General features: G+C 50.3%; 2 protein-coding genes across 7 annotated transcripts in view; one reads left to right on the top strand and one right to left on the bottom strand.

The window, feature by feature from the left end:
* Positions 1–16,938, bottom strand: part of Eif3i (eukaryotic translation initiation factor 3 subunit i) — a 28,621-nt gene extending 11,683 nt beyond the window's left edge. Inside the window, exons 1-7 of the mRNA XM_077691402.1 lie at positions 16,780–16,938; positions 16,378–16,558; positions 14,326–14,391; positions 12,836–12,985; positions 9,197–9,435; positions 5,986–6,075; positions 1,440–1,606 (exon numbers count right to left, since the gene is read on the bottom strand). Of these exons, the coding sequence (XP_077547528.1) occupies positions 1,440–1,606; positions 5,986–6,075; positions 9,197–9,435; positions 12,836–12,985; positions 14,326–14,391; positions 16,378–16,558; positions 16,780–16,782 (896 nt within the window). The 5' untranslated portion in view covers positions 16,783–16,938. The remainder of the gene's footprint in view (positions 1–1,439; positions 1,607–5,985; positions 6,076–9,196; positions 9,436–12,835; positions 12,986–14,325; positions 14,392–16,377; positions 16,559–16,779) is intronic.
* The window catches only part of LOC144159713 (aminomethyltransferase, mitochondrial), a 43,405-nt gene continuing 37,858 nt past the window's right edge, over positions 16,189–21,735 (top strand). Inside the window, exon 1 of one of the 6 annotated variants that reach the window (XM_077691398.1) lies at positions 16,189–16,287. In XM_077691398.1, the coding sequence (XP_077547524.1) occupies positions 16,204–16,287 (84 nt within the window). In that variant the 5' untranslated portion in view covers positions 16,189–16,203. Of the gene's footprint in view, positions 16,288–21,503; positions 21,713–21,735 lie in introns of those variants that run through there. The other 5 variants (XM_077691396.1, XM_077691397.1, XM_077691401.1 and 2 more) reach the window with 5 other exon arrangements.

Consider the following 21,735-nt stretch of genomic DNA (forward strand, 5'->3'; position numbering starts at 1 on the left):
TGTTGCACGTTAACAACTCTACCCCGCCGAATGCAAAGTATTGCCTCGAGTCCAATGTGAGTGCGATTAATAACATCTCTGTTGACGCAACCGTCGAGAATAGAGTTGAAACAGAACCGACAACGCACGCCGGTGTTTTTTTTTTTTTTTTTTTCGGCCTGCGGGTGCAGAAGCCAAAGCCGCGCCATGTCCATGGCGCATCAGCCACGTCTGCGGGTGTTTCCAGTGCCAAGCGAAGAAATTGACAGCTAAACTTTTCAACGAATGCCTGCTACAGCTTTTACGAGTTAAACGGCCAGAACGGCTATACGAGTTTACGGCTATATTTCTTGTAGTGTTAGCACGACGGGGCCAATGTGCAAGATCAGTTCGTGATAAAAAATGTTATCACTGCCATAAATTCTCAAAAATGTCAAAGTTTATGCGCACCCAGATATTCGTTAACACTCACGCATTGTTGCTCTCCCCACGTTGCTGAAATGGCCAAGTGGTTAGTGCACCAGCTTGAAGAGTTCAGAAAAGAAGCCTCCTAGCAACACACATCACCACAGCGACCGGCACGCGTCTCCGCCTCCTACTAGCTGCTTGCTGCGATACCTATTTGCCTTCTACTTCTAATTGCTGCGATATCGGATATAACAATTGAACCCGGTTACAGAGCGCACAGACAATTCGAGCTGCTGCCGGCTCTCCACGCCGGGCGCTGCGAGCCACAGTGTGCCTCGCATCCCGTCCACCCCTCAGAAAAGGAGCCGACTGTACTGCTTACGAGGAAGCGAGGGGAGGGGGTTTCCTTCCTGGCGCGCCACTTTGGCATCGTCCCCACACCTGTTTGCGAACTTCGCTTACGTCACGTGTGCACCGCATTGAATTGGACTAACTGCCTCTTCAGCTGCCCCCCTTTTTTTGTGGAAGGGATGTTTTGGAAACATGCGAGTGCCTCGCTGAAGAGGCGATCACTGCCCAGGTACATGCTGCGGACAGCGCTGACAGTGATGCTCGGATAGGGTGTTCGCAGGAGCCCCTCAGGGACTTTGTTTCCACCAAGGACCTTCTTTTTTTTTTTGCTCACCCATAGATGCGCTTGAAAAAAGATGTTCGTCAGCTTCGCGTGAAGCAAACAAAGCCCACTCACTATAGCTTCTTTTCTGCAAATTAGTAGTAGTACGACCTTACCTGCATGAGAATAAAATGTCTTGATCTCTGTTTTGTGGGGTTTTTTTGTGCAACCCGCTTGTAACAATTATCGGTTATAACGATGGCACTTGGATATTGTTATAAGTGGACTAGACTGTATTCGAGAAAAAGAGCAACGTTCAATTTGCTTGCATTCGTAAGATGCGACGGCCGAAAAATACCTCAAAGAAGAGCGCTGCAGGAGTCCTCTCTCTAAAGGACAAAAGAAGGAGAACTGGACAGGACAGCGTAAATGCACGCACCTCTTGCCATCGGGGTGGAAAGCGACGCTGTTGATGGGCCCGAAGTGGTCCTTGACCTTGCCGAACTCGTCCTCAAAGATGAGGTGGAAGAAGCGCGCGTCGAACTTGCCCGCCTTCACCGACGACGTGGTCACGTCCATGGCCTCCTGGCCACCACCCAGCACCACCTGTCACCGGGCAGCAGGCACTCAGCGTCGGCCGTGCCACAGAGCTCTACACCGATGCACACTCGGGGGAGACAGTCTGGCGTCACCGTCTAGGGGAGCCGTGCTACAGCGAGCGTTCCGTCATGCACCGGGGGGGGGGGCACGTTCCACTTGTCTTTGGCATGTTGCCTAGGGGTTTATTTTATTATGAAAGATTATTTAAATATGGCTAGTTATTATAAAAATGGGGTTCCAAAAAGATTTACCATATTTACTGGCGTAATGAACCCACTTTTTTTTTCCCCCAGAAAATTTGCCACGAATTTTGGGTCTAGCATGTGGGGAAAAGGTTGCAACAGATTTTTAGAAATTGAAATTTTATACAATAAAGATGCCACTGTCACGACCTTACCGTTCTAGTAAAAACACGTAGGTAATTACGCAACCAAGTTTCTTTTTTATTCACAACCAGCTACTCGCCATCGGAGCTGTCCTCCTCACTCGAGTCGCTTGCGGCTTCCCGTCCGTCGTCAAGGCACTCCAAAACCTCTTTTCCCACACCGGGCCCAAAAAATGCATGGCCATCCCTGTTCTCGCCAGTAGCGTACACACACTGCTGTGCGATCTCCGTGCTTCAACGCGTGCTCCACTGTGTTCAGTTTAACACCCGCTGTGCAGCTCATGCACTGGCACACCAGGAGCCCAAAGAAAGGTCGGAACGCAGCCGCACCACGAAACCCCGGAGCACAATGGCGCAGAGCAGGGATGGAGTGCGGAGTGCGCCTGGTGCCTTGTGCGCACGCCGCAGAGCTTCCATGGTGCTACATGGAAGAAGGTTTGTTTTGTGTTCAGCACGTGTCGCTCCACAAGCGCACAATTGTTACTGATTGATTGGTTGTGGGGTTTGACGTGCCAACGCTACACAGCCGATGAGGGGCACCAGAGTGAAGGGCTCCGGACTAATTTTGACCACCAGGGGATCGTTAACGTGCGCCGAAATCTCCAACACACGGGCGTTTTTGCTTTTCGCCGTTTCACGAGCCTTGGCCAGGCTTGGCTATGGATCTGACTGCATGAAGCCACATACGGGTGCAATTCGTCACCACTAGATGGCCCTATGGCACTCTGTCAATGCTAACACCATCATCACTGCACTTGCAACGGAAGTTTCACTTCAGAATGCCTGAGGTGCGTGTTTGCCATAAAAGCACCACCACAAGAATAGCATGCACTCTCGTGGTCATCGCGCGCTTCAAGCTTTGAGAACACCGCTCAACTTGCAAACGCAACTTTTTCGTGCCTTGATGGCATCGTGAAAACAGGTGCCGTTTTCCCTTCAGGAAAAGCTTGACGTACTAAACGCAGCAGACAAGCTACCAACGCGGAAGAGAGTTGACACTTCTGTAAAATATGCTGTTGGGCTATTTGGTGCATATTGCTTCAAGAAAACGAGCGCTAACAACCACGACAGAAAAAATGAAGTGCATCTGTCTCGTCGTTCTTTGTTTTTTCTGTCAAGGTTTTTGGAGCTCTTTTTCTTGAAGGAAGAGTCGACATCGCTAGGGACCTTGCATTGCCACGCACTGTGTTCTCTAGCAATCGTAAAAAGCAGCCATCCTACATTGTCGAGTTTTTAAGGTTCGAAAGCCAAAGTTGCAGAACTACATGGCTGCAAGTCAAAGCTGCACTGTTTTCGTGCATTTTGGAAAGCTTCCTCACTGCTGCGTTTTCCTGGTTGTAACGCCTTGTTTTCCCGGTCCGGGGAAAAATGTGTGCACGGGGTTCCACTGTAGCTGCACAAAATGCTGTGCCCAGCTTCTCATTCCTAATCTGGTCACAATTCGCCCATTTCTCTTTGTAATTTGTGGTGTGCGCTATTCAAACTATTTGCTTCAAATTCACTATTCGCCCACCCCCACCGATTTCCTTTGCGGACAGCGACGGTGCACTGATGCACCTTTCCCTTCTCTGCTTATCGTGAAAACCACAACAATTTCTCGGTCTGCTTGTGAGAAAGACATGTGCACAATGCGTGTCTGCGAGAAATAAACAAGAAAGCATATCCTCAAGAAGAAAAGTGGCAAGGGTGAAAGCAGGCTTCAGCCTTTCAGAGCAGCTCAGGGAGCAGAAATATTGCTGCTTTGTAGCAGCTTTAGAGCAATAAAGAGGGAGTTTTGGAGCACCAAAGACGAGTTTTTGAGCCGTGCAAGCCTGTTTTGGAGCAGATTTCTAGAGTCAAAGATAATTTACTTGCAATTTTTTATTTCTTGCGAACACACACAAAGAAAACAAAAATTCGGCTAAACAGTTGATCAATACTGATCGGACCACTTTTCCAATGAGTTAGAAAATATATGGTGCCATAATTAAAACATAACAGCTGACAGAACAATAACTAGGAGAAAACTAGAGATAAGCTATGCTCTGAATAGCTGCATTCAGGCAAATAAAAGAAATGTTACGATACGTACCATCTTAGTCATCACAAATAGCACAGAGAAGACGAGAGCTGGGCAAAGTGGCCCATTTTGAAGAACCTTGGCTGCTGAAAGTTTACCTTCCCTCTACCCCAAAGGAGACTGCACACTAAGGAAAAAACCAAGTGAAACTAGAGAAAAAGAAATAGAGAGGGAACGAGATAATTTGACGCATCGCACAACTAGATTCCATCCAGAGAAATTGACACTAAACGGTGATGTTCTCAAAACATGAGGAAAAAATACCCTAGCGTATTACCCGTTGTGATCACCAAGCAATGCATGCTTCTACCTATGCAAGAAAATACCGTGCAACTGAACTGTTTTTATCCACGTAACGAGCATACCAGTGTTTCTCAAAAGTGTACACAAGGGGCTCAACGGAGGGAGAATGAGAGGGGAGGGGGGGGGCAAAGCACCGCTGTACGGCAAGACGCACCAACCACATAGCTGCTAGCTTAACAGAACCTCCCCAATCCCTTGTGCGAGGACCACGCCTGCTATCCAATCTTGTTGTACACGGCATTGCGGCATGTAACCTTCGGATTAACAATGTGTGGGTACGAGCGAGTTGGCAATCCATTATAACTTTGTTGAGCGCAGTAGAGAGAACACACAGGACGAGGGGTACAAGGACGAGCGCTACTTACAACTGAATTTTAATAACAGCCACGGGACATATAAATAGAAAAGAATCACAGCACGCTCAAATGACTATGAAGTTTATCACATCACTGCACGTCCCCCCACGCACTCGTCAGGCACGCGCGCGTGTGATAAATGTTTATCCAAGAAGGCCAGCTCCTTCGAACTCAAAGATATGGATGTCGAACTGACGCAGTCACCTATCCGCTGCATTTCCGCGGCCTCAACAATCTCTCGCGTGCGCTGATCCGCGCCTCGAAAAATGACGGAGCACGCATCGTACATAGGCTCGCACTTGTCGCACTTTTGGCAATGGATGGCCAAACCGCCATCTTTGCTTTGCGTGCCTTGTTGCAGTGTTCCCGTAGGCGAGTGCTGAGGCACCGTCCAGTCTGCCCAACGTATGCTTTTTTGCAAGTAAGCGGCAACTTGTGGACCACCCCTTCTGTGCAGCGCACGTACTGGTTTTGGTGATTGACGAGGCATCTGCTTTTTTCCTTCCTGACATGGCACGTTTGGCTGCAGAGCCTGGACAGTTTATCAGGGGCCGACATGACAACTTTCACGCCAGCCCTTCCACCCATGCTTTTAAGGTTGTGCGATATGCGATGCATATACGGGATGGCAGCTACATTTTTGTCCTTGGGAATGGCCAGTGCACTCGTGATAAGACAAAATGGCCGCGGCCCGACTGAACAGTAAAACTATTTTATTATTTGCTTTTGACAGTAAGCGGGAAGACTGCAGCGACTGCTGGTGACGACGCATGCTCCACGGTGCAGTGCACTGTGTGGTGCAGCTGCATTTCTGGGCAAAGCTTGTGCATTGCCCGCAGCCCAAGTTCATTCCCAAGTCCCAGGAAAGCGCACTGCCACTTGGAGACAGGAAATCGTGACAGGTGACCCAGAGCACCAGTCATTTAGAGCACTCCACATGGTGAAGGACAGCTGAACGAACGAGTCCCTCCCCATTGGACATAAATCTCACAGGTACCTCAGACTGTGCAGCACCTTGCTCCAACAGAGTGGCGCAGGAAAGCGGACTGGCACAGCGTGGCGCAAAAGGCGCAGCGCTTCCACCCATGGAGGGGGTTCATTACGCGAGTAAATACAATACTTGTCAAGGATTGCTTAGGAGCTTTATGCGGGACGAGCGAGAGAAAATGCCACAACCGTTAATTTTGGCTTCCAGTGGGAGAAGATGGAACGCGACTGCAGTGACCGATGTCCCCACGGGTCGTGCCACACGCAGCACTGGGGAGGGTGCAAATCCACTCACATGCTCCCGGATGGGGGAGATGGCGGCCGAGTTGACCGGTCGCTCGGTCTTGTAGGTCTTCAGGTGCTCCAGGGTGTCCGCATCAAACAGCTGCACAAAGAAGAGTACCCCTCGTCGTTGCGTCTCTCTCCTCTGCCTGAGGGAATATTCACAATATCAGACAGAGCGGAGAACTGATCCCGGTACGGTGCCCGGCACACCCGCGCATGTGCTGGGCACCGTACCGGGACCGCTTCTCCGCTCTGCTACAACTCCCCATTGGTGCAACCTCGCATGGTGAGTACAGGTTGGGCCTGGACATTGAAGGAGCAGCCCCTTGAGACCCTCGACACCTGCCCAACCGTCAGAGACGAGGGTTCCACCACTTTTGGAGGCCACGAGCCATCTCGTGTGCACAGACATGCAACAGAACATTTACTGCTCCTCAAAGATGCTGCAATACGGCATGGCGGTGCTTCTGCCTCTTCCTCCTCTGCCCTCAGAGTCTGCGTGTGAAACGGGCGGCCCAGCAGCACAGAGAAGAACCGACGCTTTCTAGGGTGGCCAGACCACGTCAAAAGCACCCGGCACAGATTCAGCTGGCGTCATTCCGGGGTTGGCCCATTTTGAAAACGGTCGTTTAGCGTCCATTTCATCAGACGTTTGCAGGTGAGTAAGCACACTGTAAGCTAAGCCTATTTTAAATGATCTTTTGTCTCTTTATTTGAACATATTTTGAAAGCCTAAACATGATGAACTTTTGTATGAAGCCATTGAAAATTTTCACCACAAGGCGACACATGCCGCCACCCGTTTCCCGTGGCAGTAAAGCGTTTTTCACGCTTGGACCACGATTTTTATGTCATCGGTGAAAATGACTGTCCATCGAGATACTGAACTGTTACGTATGTCGGTAATGACACACTCAGGGCATGCTTACGCGAGCTTTTCCAAGAGCCTCGAATGCTTCCTTATGGTGGTACCCTTAGAGTGAAAAAAATGTGTGATTGGTTGGGATTTTCGTTTCGCAACTACACGTCTGCTTCGCGTCCTGTCTACGAACATTAAGCTGGTATGTGTATTCATAAAGTACCAATCAAAGTTTATAAATTTAATGCCGAGTGCTGGTGAAATTTCGGTTGCCTGCTCAGCAGAAGCTCACACACGATCGTTCATTTCACTGATGATGGTTGGATTTTTGTGGCACAAGGCCAGCTAGGCCAAGGAGTGCCAAAAAACACTTTATTAAGACAGAGATGAGGAGATGGATAATAAAATCGGTAAGTAAGATAAAAATTGAAACCAACTAAAGACAATGAAGATGGCTGATGTAAAGGGCCGTAGGAGACTTGTCTCGAAGTCGAAACGTCGAAATAAACCCTCCGCTGTTGCTGCTACCGAGGTTTCTTACTTTGTGTGTGTGTGTGTGTGTGTATATATATATATATATATATATATATATATATATATATATATCTTGTAAGGCCGATTAGAGGCGAAGGCAGACCAGTACGCACAAACCGCTTTATTCGCAGGCCGAGCTGCAAGGCGGCAAGATGGCGACCGACCCAGGTTACCGATGATGATAGTTCGAGAAGGTAGAAGAATCGGTGATGATGAGTATATACAGAGATGAAGCCGTGGCCGCAACCGGGCGCCAGTGATGATTGCATTCCACTGGGACATTGCATTCAGCGCTCCGAACTTCCACAAACGAGGCTACCACTGGTCTCACACTATTCCTACACCTGTCCTTACAAGGTTCTTGAGGCTACCTCTCCGGTGAACTATCGCGTCACCCCCGTTTGTGGAAGTTCGGACCGCCGTCATCGTGGCACGGAGATTGTCCACGTTTCCCGCCTCAAGGCTTTCCACCGGCGTAATCCGCAGTAAAACGCGACCAGGCGGCCGCTCCCGCCCCGGGGGGGAAAATAGTGCGAGACCAGTGGTAGCCTCGTTTGTGGAAGTTCGGAGCGCTGAATGCAATGTCCCAGTGGAATGCAATCATCACTGGCGCCCGGTTGCGGCCACGGCTTCTTCATCTCTGTATATACTCATCATCACCGATTCTTCTACCTTCTCGAACTATCATCATCGGTAACCTGGGTCGGTCGCCATCTTGCCGCCTTGCAGCTCGGCCTACCATCAGCCTTACAAGATATATATATATATATATATATATATATCTGGGCGCGTGTTTTTCTTTCTTTCTTTCTTCCGTATATTTAAAAAAATGTTAACTTCATAAACCATAGTAAAAAAAAACAAGCTTAAGTACACCCCTATGCTCCCTTTGGCGTTGTAAACTGCTGACGTATCTTTCTGTATATATATATCTATATCTATATATATATATATATATATATATATATATATATATATATATATATATATATATATTTCTGTAGAAGACTTCTGTAGAAGTCTTCCTGTAGAAGACTTGTCTCGAAGTCGAAACGTCGAAATAAACCCTCCGCTGTTGCTGTTACCGAGGTTTCTTACTTATATATATATATATATATATAATATATATTATCACAATCATCACCAGCCTGTCTACGCCCACTGCACGGCAAAGGCCTCTCCCATAGATCTCCAATTATCGTAATCCTGTGCTAACTGCGACCAATTTATCCCTGCAAACTTGTTGATCTCATCTGCCCATTTTACTTTCTCCCGCCCCCCGCCACGCTTGCCTTCTCTAGGGATCCACTCTGTTACCCTTAATGACCACGCTTACCTTGCCTCCGCATTACATGCCCCGCCTGCGCCCATTTCTTCTTAATTTCCACTTCCTTAACACGCGTTTGTTCCCCAACCCACTCCGCTCTGTTCCTGTCCCTTCATGTTACACCTATCATCTTCCGTTCCAGTGCTCGCTGAGTCGTCCTCAATTTAAGCCGAACCCTTTTAGTGGGCCCCCAGGTTTCTGCCCCGTAGGTGAGCTCCTGTGTGTGTGTGTGCGTGCATTGTGAGCGCCCTTGATCCTTTCAATTTCAGCAGTGCAGGTTGGCAGAACCACCCTTGGTGCGAGGAGGACTCTGGACGGATTACAGTGCTCCCCCTTCATCAGTACATTTTCACCGTCACTTTGTTCTCATCCACTGTAGATGCTCATCGTCACGGCTCGGGCTCCCAAATAAATGGTCGCCCTGAACATCACATCGGCGGCCCCTCCTCCAGTGCAGCTCTCAGCACGTGTACACATGCTTGGCCCACACATCCCCCTTGCCTTGGCGGTGGTGTCCTTGGAGGCGGTGACGAAGAAGCTCTGGTCCTTGGAGTACTGGAGGTCGTTGATGGTCAGGTTGTGGCCCTTGACCTGGCTGAGCTGCATGCCCGACTTGACGTCCCAGGTGGCGATGGTGCCGTCCTCGTGGGCCGACAGGATGCCGTCGTCGTAGTGCCACCACAGGGCACTGGTCACTTTGCTCTGGTTCACCGGGATCACCATGGCCGAGTCCTGGCCCTCTGCGCAGCGGGGAAGCGCAAAACTGTTCCCCCACTGCACTGCCACCAGCATGGCCCAAAGAGCTGAGCGCAAATGCTTCCCCGCCACACCCTGCTTGCTGCTGCTGCTGCTGTACGTGCCCACCCCTCGGGGGCACTGCAAGGGCTGACGGCAGGCCGTGCCCAAACGCACTCGGCTACCTTCCCAGGCGGCTGGCGTGCTCACTTGGTCTCTCATCCGGCCTGCACGTGCTGTATTTTGCTTGTGGCTCATGGTAATCCCCTTATGAAACGTTGGGGGGGGCTTGACAAACCAAACAGGACAGCAGTGGTGGCATGACAGCGGCAGTTTTGTATGCGGTGCAGCCATTTACATGCCTACATCCTGTACCATTTACCCCACCCGTCTGAGCGCTATAAAGGCTGGAGAAACCGCAGAGCTGCTGGCGGCCCCTCTCCCTGCGTCAGCGACCCCGCTCTCTGCATTTCAGCCGGCCGGCCTCAGTCAACCAGTACAAGCAGCCCACACGCAAAGCGTCTTAAAGGCCAACTGCACTCACAATTTTCTTTGTCCAAATTTGATCCAAATAAGTAGTCTATGCTCTTAAAATCACCATGGCGAAATCCTTAACTTCGTAATCACGGAACACGCTAGGTAACGCCGTTCAAAGTACCTCCGAGCAGACGACGTTTGCACCTGGCAGAGAGTCGCCGAAACAAGTTCCGAGCGGCCTCTGACGGAGGTTGGGGAACCTGTCCCGTGAAGCTCGCGCTTCTCCGGCGATTTGCAGGGTGCTCCGCCGGGCGCAGGGATGCATTCGCCCGGGGTTTCTCTGCTACACTAGTGCGCTGTACCGCCGTCGTCATCACATGTTTAAAACTAACCGCATAGGTAGCAATATCCGCCATTTTTTTTCAATGCAATAAAAGATATTAGAAGCCTACAAACTATCCACGCGCTTGTGAACATTTTGGAGTTAGCAAAACGTTTTTTACTTGAAAATAATATTTTTACTCAAAGAAAAAAATAGTGCGAAACGAGTACTTGCCCTACAATTGTCATTCCTATTGCATTTACCACAGAAAAAAAAATATGTTTTATAAATTCTTGAGCACTTTCATTTCCGCGTCCAATATTGGCCATATTTAGGCTGGCCCACCTCTATCCTTTAAACCTTTCCAAAAGTTAGACGACCTAACTAGAGTTGTTGTACACGCGGGTATAAACATTTGTGCGACTTCTGTCTCACTCTCGCTAAGTGAACCAAAATCAGCCTTTCTCATAGTAACAAATACACCCGTAAAAATATCAGCCGTTGTCTTCGTGAAGAGCAAAAGCTACCGAAACTACTCCTCTCCTAAACAATAAACTAGACTTTTGTTCAATTCCCAAGTGAAGTATTTACTTTGGTAGAGCTGGCATTAGATTTAGTTTACTTGAAAGTGAAATGTTTTCAACAGGACGTCTCTGGTGAAAGTAGAAAACAGCAGTAGATACGTAACTTTCTCGTGTTTTAGTGCACCATTTAGCTGTGGAAGCTAGCTTACAGTTTCCGATTACTTTTATAATTCAATTCTCTACGTGCAGCAAGGCGAATAATTCTGAGCCGATATTCCCGAAGCTGTTTGTACGTAATGTATAGTACAAATAGTGATTGATCTTCGCCCGCGTGTGGGTTGTTCCCTTCAAAGAGAGTGATAGCCGAGGGACCGGCTAACGAAAGCTGCTTTTCGATATCGCACGAGCAAGTAGCTTTGAAAATTAAGGCCCGCTTTTTTTACTTACAATGCCAAGCATTCTTACTCCGGCAGTTATTCTGATGGAAAAAAATTACTGTCGGACGTTCTAATTCATCTCAATTGATAGCAACGGGATGCCGGAATTGCACCTAACTCCATTATCATGGAAAAACGTGAGTGGAAGTTCTGTGAAAATCGCACTGCCAAATGTGACGCTACCACATGCATTTGAAGGCAACTCTGAGCGGCCGCCGGTTCTGGCGCGGCCGCTTCCGTTCCATTAGGTACGTCACGTCCGGCCGCCAATAATAGCCGCCTTTTCTATTCAGTTCCGGTTCCAAAAACTCCGTTTGCGTCGCACGCGTTGATGTTTGAAACACGGTATTTTGCATTTCACACCCTTTTTATGTGTACTTATAACATTATTTTGGGGTTGTCGAAAATTTGATTGCAGTTGGCCTTTAAGGGGGGAGGGACACTGGTCTAGAACAACAACTTTCAATTTTCCAGTGAACTTTGTGACACTCGCCAGTCCTGCTGCATTTTCCCTCCCGCTGATTTTGAATATGCCATGATTTTTTCAGTTGGTCAATTAGTTCCCAAGATAATTAGAGATAATTAGGCATTTTTGATCAAACAATAAAGAAAATGGTGTTGGTCATAATATTTTCCTGTACTTTGAAACCTGGTGAGTGCAACAATGGAAGCGATTTTTTGATGCATCGTTTGGAACTAATTTTACAGCTCATTAAACTTCAGTGTTTGAAATGTACCTTCAAAATGGTTCCTTGCCACTGGTGCCACCAAAGTTTAATGAGTTGTAAAATTAGTTCCAAGCAGTGCATCAAAAAACCGCTTCCATTACTGCACTCACCAGTGTTCACAGCACTGAAAAATATAAAGATTACAGTTTTATGACCAACACCGTTGTCTTTATTGTTTGACCAAAAATGGCTAATTATCTCTAAGTATCTTGGGAACTAATTGACCAACTGAAAAAATAACGGCCTATTCAAGGTCAGTGGGGGGAAAATGCAGCAGGACCAACAAGTTTCACAAAGTTTATTTGAAAATTAAAAGAAGCTGTTTTAAGACCCTTAAAGGCAACTGCACTCAAAATTTCGACCTATTGAAAACCCTATTTTCGTAGCCTGCTTAAAAAGAAAGCAACATGCAGTATACAACAGCTGAAATGCACGCACGGCCGCCGCAAGCGGGCAGCAAAAATCGGTGATTTCGAAACCGAAACCGAGGAAAGCGCGTCCATTGCAGTGACCTTGCAGCCATCCAGCACGCGGTCACCAGCTCGGGAGAAAGTCGGCGTGCAAGCTCTATGCGCATTGGTGAAGCGTGCGCAGCAGAGCTCGGCCGGTTCTCCAGCTGCGTGGCTGGCCAGAGGAAGAAGCCTTCGTCGGCTGGAACGTCACAGGTGCGTCGTGGCTGTTCACGCGATCCGCCGGCCGGGGCAGTGTGGTCTGCGGCGGAGCGTCTGAGCGATTATCGAGGCGTTCCATGGGGCTACCACTCGTGTCCCCGCTGATTTGGGGTACTTGCTATGCATTAAAAATACCTTCGGCCAAGGTGAAATTTGAGCGCAGTGCGGGAAAGTACCTGCCTATTCTCGGCCGGCCCCATCCCGCACGGCTCATGCGAGCGGACAGGGCCCCCCTGCGAGACTCACCCATCTGGCGGCGGTCGGCCATGTCCACAATGTGTATCTCGCAGAAGCGCCCCATGGCCTTGTCCGTGCTGTACATGAGCATGCGCCCGCTGAACGAGAACATGCACGTCCGCACTGCAGTCGCCGTGTCGATGGTGTTCACGTTCACCCCTGCGGGAAGCCACCGTGTCACCCCGTCTCCCCTGATGTCAAAGTGCATACACGTGGGACCCCAAAACTCAAAGATGGGCTGCAGCAAGGGCCCCCCCTCTGATAAGCACAGTACCGGTAACATTTGGTTCGAGCATTTATAAACAGCAATACTTCCCCCCCTGGACAGTCGTTTGAAGGAATTGTAATGAATACATTAAACAAATCTGTTGGGCAAGTTGGTGCATTATGCTTGAAAAGGTAAAAAGCGCGACTTGGACAACGACAGTAGAGAAGGACGACGGGACAAGCGCTCCCGTAAGCAAACTGTAATCAGCATCAAGCTAACTGTAATGAATACAGTTTGCTTGATGAAATGACAAATGATAAGTATGGTACCGGTAACATTTGGTTCGAGCATTTATAAACAGGAATACGTCCCCCTGGACAGTCGTTTGAAGGAATTGTAACGAATACAGGTAGCACAATGAAACAACAAATGACAGTCATTAAGAAGGAAAAAATTAAAGCCGTTCCACTCAATGTGAAAGCTGTCGTAAGTGCAGAGCAGTGATTTGCCTTAATGGGCTTTACCGCCGTTATCCGCTTACTGCTACCACCCTGTGCAATTCAAATTTCCCGCCTTCGCAGTGATCGCGCGCCCCCTGCCTGAAACTGCGCCAGCGGGAGTTCTGTTCTCTTTGTGGTTTTCTCCCCACACGTGCCGGCGTTGCACTGCCACATTTTCCGTTTACTATCGTAAAAAGCAACCGAACGGGTGTCCTTAACTCAAGGTATGCGGGCGCTGCCGGTTAATTACGTATATTTTCCCTCAAATATACCTACAGTTCTCTTTGCGCTAAACAACGGGAAGATGTATGACAAGCGCCAGCGTTTCACGAGATTCACATGCTTATGACTCTATAAACCGCTTGGCTTTCGAAGCCTCTGGGGTACGCCGCGAACAACAGCGTTACCCTGGGACGCCGCCTTGGTGCTCTATATACCTGGGTCGAGCGAGCGAGCCAGGACGACAAGGCGAGCGCCAAAAGTGCTCTGCACTTAAAGGGTCGTTGGCCACCGAAAAAGGGGCCACACACACTGCCCCAGGAGGCGCCCACTGGTGGCTTTTCGAGAGCCAGAAAGGCCGCCTTTGTTTGCCCCACAGAATGCTGAAACAGTGCGGAAGCCGCCAGCCGTGCCATGTAGTGGCAACAGGTGCCTTGGGACAGCCAACCCTGACCAGGACACAGCTCTCCCTCAACTCCTCCCACCTGCCTCGCCACGCTCAGCACAATTATGAGGAGCAAGTTCCTCTTGCAGGTCAAAAGCAGAATGAGTGGCACGGCCACAGGACTGACCTCTCTCCAAGTCCCAGACCCGGCAGGTGTTGTCACCAGCACCGGAGATGACCTTGGTGGAGTCCCCTGGTGGCACAAGCTGAGGAAGCTGCATCTCGCAGCGGTGCAACGCTGTTCTGGGGGCCCTTTAAAGGGGCACCTAGCGACGACAACTAGCCCTGTTATTTGTGGGGTTGCCACCTGCTCTGTTTTCAGCTGGCTCGACCAGTTTTTTTTGAACAGCAGGCCAGTTGCCGGTCCGTATTTAAAACTGGCCGTCATTGGCTGCTTTTTGGCCATCCTGCCACGATTTTTTTTTTTTTTTTGCATTTTATAAGCGTCCATCCAGCAACTCCGACAATAAATATGTGCTGACGAAAGTACACTGGCAAGCACGGGCAAGATGCACAGAAGGGCTCTGCTTTGCTTTGTCTAATGAGCTAAAAATGTGCGGCTACTTTCAAGTGCAGCTGTTCAGAGCAGTAGCCAAAATCTCAGTCACTCAAGTACAAACGCTAAAGCTGGTTTCTCTCTGGAAAAGGCTACATTAAATGGCATTGCATGTCAAAAAAAAACAAGGCTTTTTTTTTTTCTTCGGCACACATTTAACCATCTATACACCACCCCCCCCTCCCCAAAGCACAGTTTGTTTTTTAAAAGAGAGGTGGCAACCCCAGTTATTTACGCTCCGATTCCAACAAAACCTGGTACACAAGTACAGTTGACTGTAAACATGTCCAAACAGAAATCAGCTTGTAGATACCTTGTATAGTTATGAATGAATCCTTAGTTTGTCCCTTAAGTAAAGAACTGATAAATGTTAAATTTCTTCGAATTCTCGCGCTGCTGTACTCTCGAAGGTGTATTCTACACAATAAAGCTGCTCGTTTATTTTGTAGACTCAGTAAATTCCAACAAAAGTGGCGCAACATTCATGCCCCATCCAACATGGGAAGAAATGCACATACGCTGAAAATCTGTGCAAGCTTTTTAAATTTATTTATAGCCAGAGCACCCGGAAAGAGCTCATGAACAGCTCTATTATGCACAATACACCTTGGCGAGTACAGTGGCCAGGAATTTGAAGCTTTATTAGTTTTCATTAGGGGATCGTCTAATTATTAGGACGCGATAGCTACAAGCCGATTTCCATTTGGTGTTGTCAAAGTCAACTCACTTGTGCACCCTGTTTGGTGAGAATAGATTGATTGATTGTAGGGTTTAGCGTGCCAACGCAACGCAGCCAATGAGGTGCGCCGTAGTGGAGGGCTCCGGATTAATTTTTACCACCTAGGGATCTTTAACGTGCACCAAAATCTCACACACAGGCGTTTTTGCTTTTAGCCTCCATCAGAAAAGCGGCCGCCGCGGCCGGGAATCAAACCCGTGTCCTCGTGCTCAGCAGCACAATGCCTTAGCCACTGAGCCACCACGGCAGGTTGTTTGGTGAGAATCGGTGCATAAATTAGGCAGGGTGTTTTATGTTTTAATGCCACGTCCCCACCCTTACATTGAAAAAAGCTGGTGCATTGGCAGTCATTTTGGAGAAGCGTATTTCAAAGCAACAACAAACCCAGCTTCAGGACCACGCACTGAAATGGCAGAGCATAAAAACTTACAGGAACACCAAAACGGGCACTCTTGAGAGCAGAAAAATGTGCTCCCAAAATGCGACCGTTACGTCTACGACATTCCCATTCCGCCGCACCCTATGCCGCGCACCTGCCCACAATAAATGGCGTGTTGTTGTGCACAGTATCAGTACATGCTGTGCAAACACGCTGTTTAAACAGCACGCGGAGTGAGCTCCGAGTGTAGTCCTGCTACTCGTCATGTTCCGCAGCTTGGCGGTAGAATAATGAGCCACAAAAGAAAAGGCGGCATTTCAACTGCACTGACATGACCTGCACGCTTCGCAGTACAGCAAGGAACAGAGCGCCATGGCCTACTTCATCTGAGCTGCGAGAGATCTCCCAGAAACAGGTACCACGCGCGGCACTCACGCATGTATCTCTGCGCAGCACGGAGCAGAAAGAAGACAGACAAGGGCGCGATAGGCGCTTTTGAGGATACAGTTGACGTCGATGCACCACACGGCACCGGCGTGGCCAATGAAGTTGCCCAGGCGTTCGCCATTGAGAGAGTAGTACACGTTGGGCGTGTGGTCCTTGGCGCAGGAGAAGAGCAAGTCTCCTTCCCGGTTGTACTTGATCTGGGTGATGGCCCTCTCGTGGCCGTGCAGCATAAGCGGCCTCTGCGGCGGAAGAGCAGGGGAATGAAACAATCGCAACTCCCGCAGACGGTCGCCGATCGGGCGATTACGCAGCCGCTTCGTTCGGACTGGTGATCGCCAGGTACTCAGCCAGCATCGAGTACAAACATTGCGGCCTTGCAATTGGAACCACTGAAGCTGTAGCGCTCCTTTATGACGGCCCATTCACGACCAAAGGCACGTAAAATTATCACGTAACTTACCATACTGTCAAAAGCGCAGTGATTATGGCAGGCACCACGTTTCTCGCTGCGCTACAACACGGCCGTCACCGTCTTCGGCTAGCATGTTGGCTACAGCATCGGCTAGAGAGAGCCAGTGGGGGCGTTGTGAACTACAAAAAACCACGACCAGAGATTTCTTTACAAATACAAAAGCGGTGCAGCAAGTAGTAACTAAATACTAATATTTGGTCATGTGGATAAACGAAAGCGCGGGCTAGATTACAGCGCAGGAAGAGATTATGGTTATCGTATGGTACGTAACTGACGTAACCGACGTAACCAACGTAACCACGTTACACGTTACGTTGCTGGTAGACCCTTGCTGGTACAGTCAGGCCTCTCAAGCTTGGACGTTCCCTGTCTTCCCTATAGGCGGCGTAAAAATCGACGCCCCACGTAACCAACCTAAAGCGCTGTTTTCGACCATCAAGCCCACCAGACGGCGCAGGCAAAATGTTACTTTTGGTATAGAATACAAAACATTCATTCCGTGACTCAAAGAGCCCACACAGTTCGCTTACAATGTGTTATTTAAAATACTATTAACAAGTTCCGCATCAAACATCCGTTGAGCAAAAATGTACGCAACTTTTTACGAACAGCCGACTGGTGCACCACCTCGTTTCTGAATTCGCAACCACAAAGCCGCCAATTCAAATTGAAACCGCTGCAACGGCCGACCGTTTCAATGTGCGCGGAGCACCGGTTTCGTGACTGTAATTGCTGTTATGTGCTTTTGCGCCCATCAGTTGTTGAGAGGACTGGCAAAACACGGGAATTGAGTGCTTGTGGAATGACAAATGTGGGAAATTCCGCATCGGAAGGCAGCTGTCGAGGCCAGAATATTCGATTCTTCCAACAGAAGGTGAGTATTATGCACTCCGCTAGAAAGACGGTGCAAAGGAAACCGTTGTCGCCGTCAATACTTCATTTGTGCCCTTCGTTCGAAATCTTAGCGCAAGTGAACGAGTTGTTATGGCAAAAAAAAAAAATGTTGTCACGAAAGCGACGTACAATTGCAGCGATCGAAATGAAATGATGTCCTGGCCTCTGTAAACTTGCGGATGTCAATAAACGATTTGTTCTCACTTGCTGCTCACTGTGGTCTGTGCCAGTCGAGGCCATCTGGTCACCTGGCGTAACATCACTTCACTAGCGCGGCGCAAGTAAACACGCGACCAGCGTGCCAGCCAGGAGCCAGCAGGAGCAGCCACGGCCGGACTCGACGCCCCTTTCGCGCGCGGGAGGAGGAGAGTCGAGTCCGGCCGTGGAGCAGCGAGCCGGCGGCCGCCGTGCGAGGGCAGCCATGTTATTAAGGAGCTCAAGCGGCCTGTGCAAAAAGCATCCGCCATGTTTACATGATGATGATGATGATCGTTGTGGCCAGAAACCCTTTGTATCGGGCGGACACCGAAATGTCCAAGCCAGGTGGAAAGTTAACAAAATACATATAAAAAGAAAAAAAAAACCGGCTGAATGCCTAAAGTCATTGCACCGTCCCCACCAGCGAGAAAGCTAAAGGTAGCAGTTTTCCTGCAGTCTTGTGCATATGGTACACTGCATGCGTATGTACGTCCACTGCACTGTCACCATTCACTGCAGTTCACTCGTGCGTTCACTGCACCGTCACCACAGCCGCACCCAGCCGAACCGATCGCTGCCAGAGTTGCAGTCGCTCTTTCGTCGTGTGTACGTCCATGGCATTGTCGACGCCGTCCTCGAACCCTAGCGCCTGTTGTATAGTGGCGTTGACTCTGGCGGGTGGGCGTAGCTTGTGGCAGTGCAGCACCAGGTGCTCCATGCTTTCCTCGTGGTCGCCGCATGCCCTGCACTTTGCTGCTTGAACCTCTGGTGTGCTGTCGTAGTGCCGGCAGTACAGCAGCGTGCGCAGTGCCCCCGCACGGGCCTCGAAGAGGAGTGTGCTGCCGCTACTGTTGTCGTAGACACGCATCCGGCCTATATCTTGCCTGTGGTTGCGGTACAGTTCCAGGGTAGACTTTTGGTGCATTGCGGTCTGCCAGTGAGCGCGTTCCTCTTCTTTCACCCTGGAGCGCACCTTCTCCGTGATCTTGTGCGGCGGGCCCACCTCGATCGGGCTTGTAGTGAAGCCGAATTTTCGACGGAGGTGGTAGAGGCGGTTGCACCACTGTGTGCGAACACCCTTGAATGCCATGTAGCGGAAAAGTCGCCGCGCCCAGCGTTCGTCGTTCATGACTCGGAGTCGCTCTTCGAATGCAATTTTGCTGGTGGCCTCGCGAGCCTCAAATGTTGACCATCCCAAGTCACCCTGTATGGCCTCCACAGCCACTCGGCCATGGCAGCCCAAGGCAAGGCGGCCCACCTCTCGCTGACCACGCTCGAGCCACCCCCGTGTTGGCGCCGACACACACACCACAGCGTTCGCAAAGGTGAGACATGGGACGTGCACCGACTTCCACAGGTCACGGACCAACAGGTATCGGTTGCACCCCCATAAGCACCGTCTGCGCAGGATACAGCTGGCGCGTCTCGACCTTTCTTTCAGTAGAGCCTCGTGTGTAGCATACTTGTCGCCAGTGGTGTTGAAAGTGATGCCAAGGTAACAATAGCTGTGCATCGGTGGAACTTCTTCCCCGCCAGGCAGCAGCACAATGCGAGCTTTGTCCTCTGGGTCGGAGAAGCACAGGACCGCTGACTTGCGCGTGTTGAAGGCCAGTCCCAGTGTTGACAGATGCTCAGCCGAGGCGGTGACAAGTCCCTGTAGCTCAGCCACACTTCCAGCGAGCAGGACAAGGTCATCGGCGAAGACCAGCCCCGGTAGTGTCCACATTTGCGGGAGTCCATCTTCAGAATAGGGCAGCGTGAAACCAAGTCCCGACGAAATAAGGGCTTTCTCTAGCCCCGCTACATACAGCATGTATAGCAGCGGGGAGAGCGGGCACCCCTGCTTCAGTCCCCGGTGTATTGCCACTGGCTCCGTGTGGACCTCTCCGAAGCATGCCACTGCCTTGTTGCTGGTGTATAAGCGCCGCAGAAGGTCAATCCATTTGGATGGCATAGCCAGGTCGCCCATGTGCTGCAGCATACGGCCGTGTGGGACATTGTCATATGCCTTAGTGACGTCGAGAAAGCATGTCACCAGGCCGCGGGATTCTTTCCGTGCAATGTCTATGCACTGGGAGAGTACAAACAGGTTGTCCTCCACCCGACGACCCCGTCTAAATCCATTTTGCAGCTCCGTCAGGTGACCACTTTGCTCCGCCCACGCGCTCATCCAGGCCTTAAGCACTTGGGCAAAAAGCCTATACAGTACGCTGGTGACTGTGAGTGGCCTGTGATCCCTGAGAAGGCTGCTGTCACCGCCTTTCTTTGGTATTAATGACACTTTTCCCAGTAGCCATGCCTCTGGGATGGGGTCGCCGTGGATTATGCCGGTGAGGATTGCTGCAAGGTGTGCTTGCGCCACTTCCCCCAGACACTTGACCAGTTCCGCAGGGATGCCATCGAGTCCGCTTGCCGTGTGAGCCCCAATGCGAGCAAGAGCACGTTTGAGAGCCAGCGGTGTCACTTCCCATTGGCAGTCAGCCATGTACGAGTCCTGTTCACTTGGCGGCTCTCCTACCGGGCTGGCTTTGTGCTGGACGTCACCTTGGTTGGGTGTATGGTCAAAGATTCTCTCAAGATGCGATTGGAGGTGCCGACGTATATCAAGCACTGTGTCACCCGTCATTTCATCTCGGAGCTTTGGCAGTGGCGATTTGCGGTCGAGTGAGGAAACATAGGTCCAAAACTTCCGGGTGCTGCTACGGCCTGCTGCAGTGATCTCCTCCAGTTGCCTTTGGTCGTTTTCTGCGATTTTGCATTGGACCAGCTGTTGCACTGCTCGTTTGCAGCGCAGATACTCTTCCCAGGCTAGGAGGCATTCACTGGCTGTGAGATTTTTCACTGCATGCCTGTGTGCCCGGTTCGCCGCACGCCGCTTTTCAAGGGCCTCTTTGATTTCCCTGTCCCACCACCGCTTTCGCTGAGGGCCTCCACGAGAGCCTGTGCGAACCTCGTGCTTGCGCATGATTCTCTTGAGCTCATCGACAAAGTCCGAGTACGTTGCCTTCCCTGCGTGGATGGGGCTGCACTCGAATTCGCTGGCAACTGTTTTGTATGCAGGTGCCGGCAGATAGCGCTTTGCAGGTTTTCGAGGCTGTCAAAGCCGTGTTTACAGCGCCATCAAGCGGGCGTACTGGGTAGTTCACGACGCCGCCACTACGCTTTTTCTGGCACTACAGGCAAAGCTAGACCTTTGCTTCTCTAAAATCCTCCCTGTTCTGTGGTACAGTCGGTACAGTAAATCCTCCCTGTTCTGTGGTACAGTGTACACCGGTACAGCAGGGTGCCATCGCATAGCGATCTGGCGCTTGGTCCCGTTCTACAGAGAACTTTTCTACTAATTTGGTGCCGCGGAAGTCAGCAACTCTAGGGCAGTGGAAAGGTTTCGGAAGTGGCGACTGCCGGTGAAAAGGATGAAGGGTTGATGGAAGAGATGGATGGGTTGTGCTTCAATTTTTGAATGGTTTATTTACAGTGGTTGTTTTGTGTATTTGAGGGTTAAATAAAGGCTCATTTGTGGGTAATGCACTTGCGGTACCCAATGCCTGCAGTTGTGGTACACGCCGGCGTTTGGCCTGGTACGCATCGGGTCAGTCGGCGTCCAGCGTCTCAGCGGGGCGAAAAAGACGACGGAGGGCGCCGCCTTTATCGCGATCAGTCTGTTGTCGTACGATGCTTGTCGATAAGGCGAGGAAGGCCGCGCCGCAGAGGCACGCGTTAGTGGTCGTCTGCCCGGCGCACAATGCGGCTCCTCCGAGGTTGCCGAGTCATCCTGCAGCGAGCATCGACTGCGCCGCAGCCGCTGCGTCGTGCGAGCACCGACCAGCAGGTGAGCAGTTCCGCCGGATAGCA

The sequence above is a fragment of the Haemaphysalis longicornis genome, unplaced genomic scaffold (assembly GCF_048455015.1).
Source record: "Haemaphysalis longicornis isolate Haplotype H1 unplaced genomic scaffold, Haemaphysalis longicornis Haplotype H1 scaffold_10, whole genome shotgun sequence".
Taxonomy (NCBI): Eukaryota; Metazoa; Arthropoda; class Arachnida; order Ixodida; family Ixodidae; genus Haemaphysalis; species Haemaphysalis longicornis.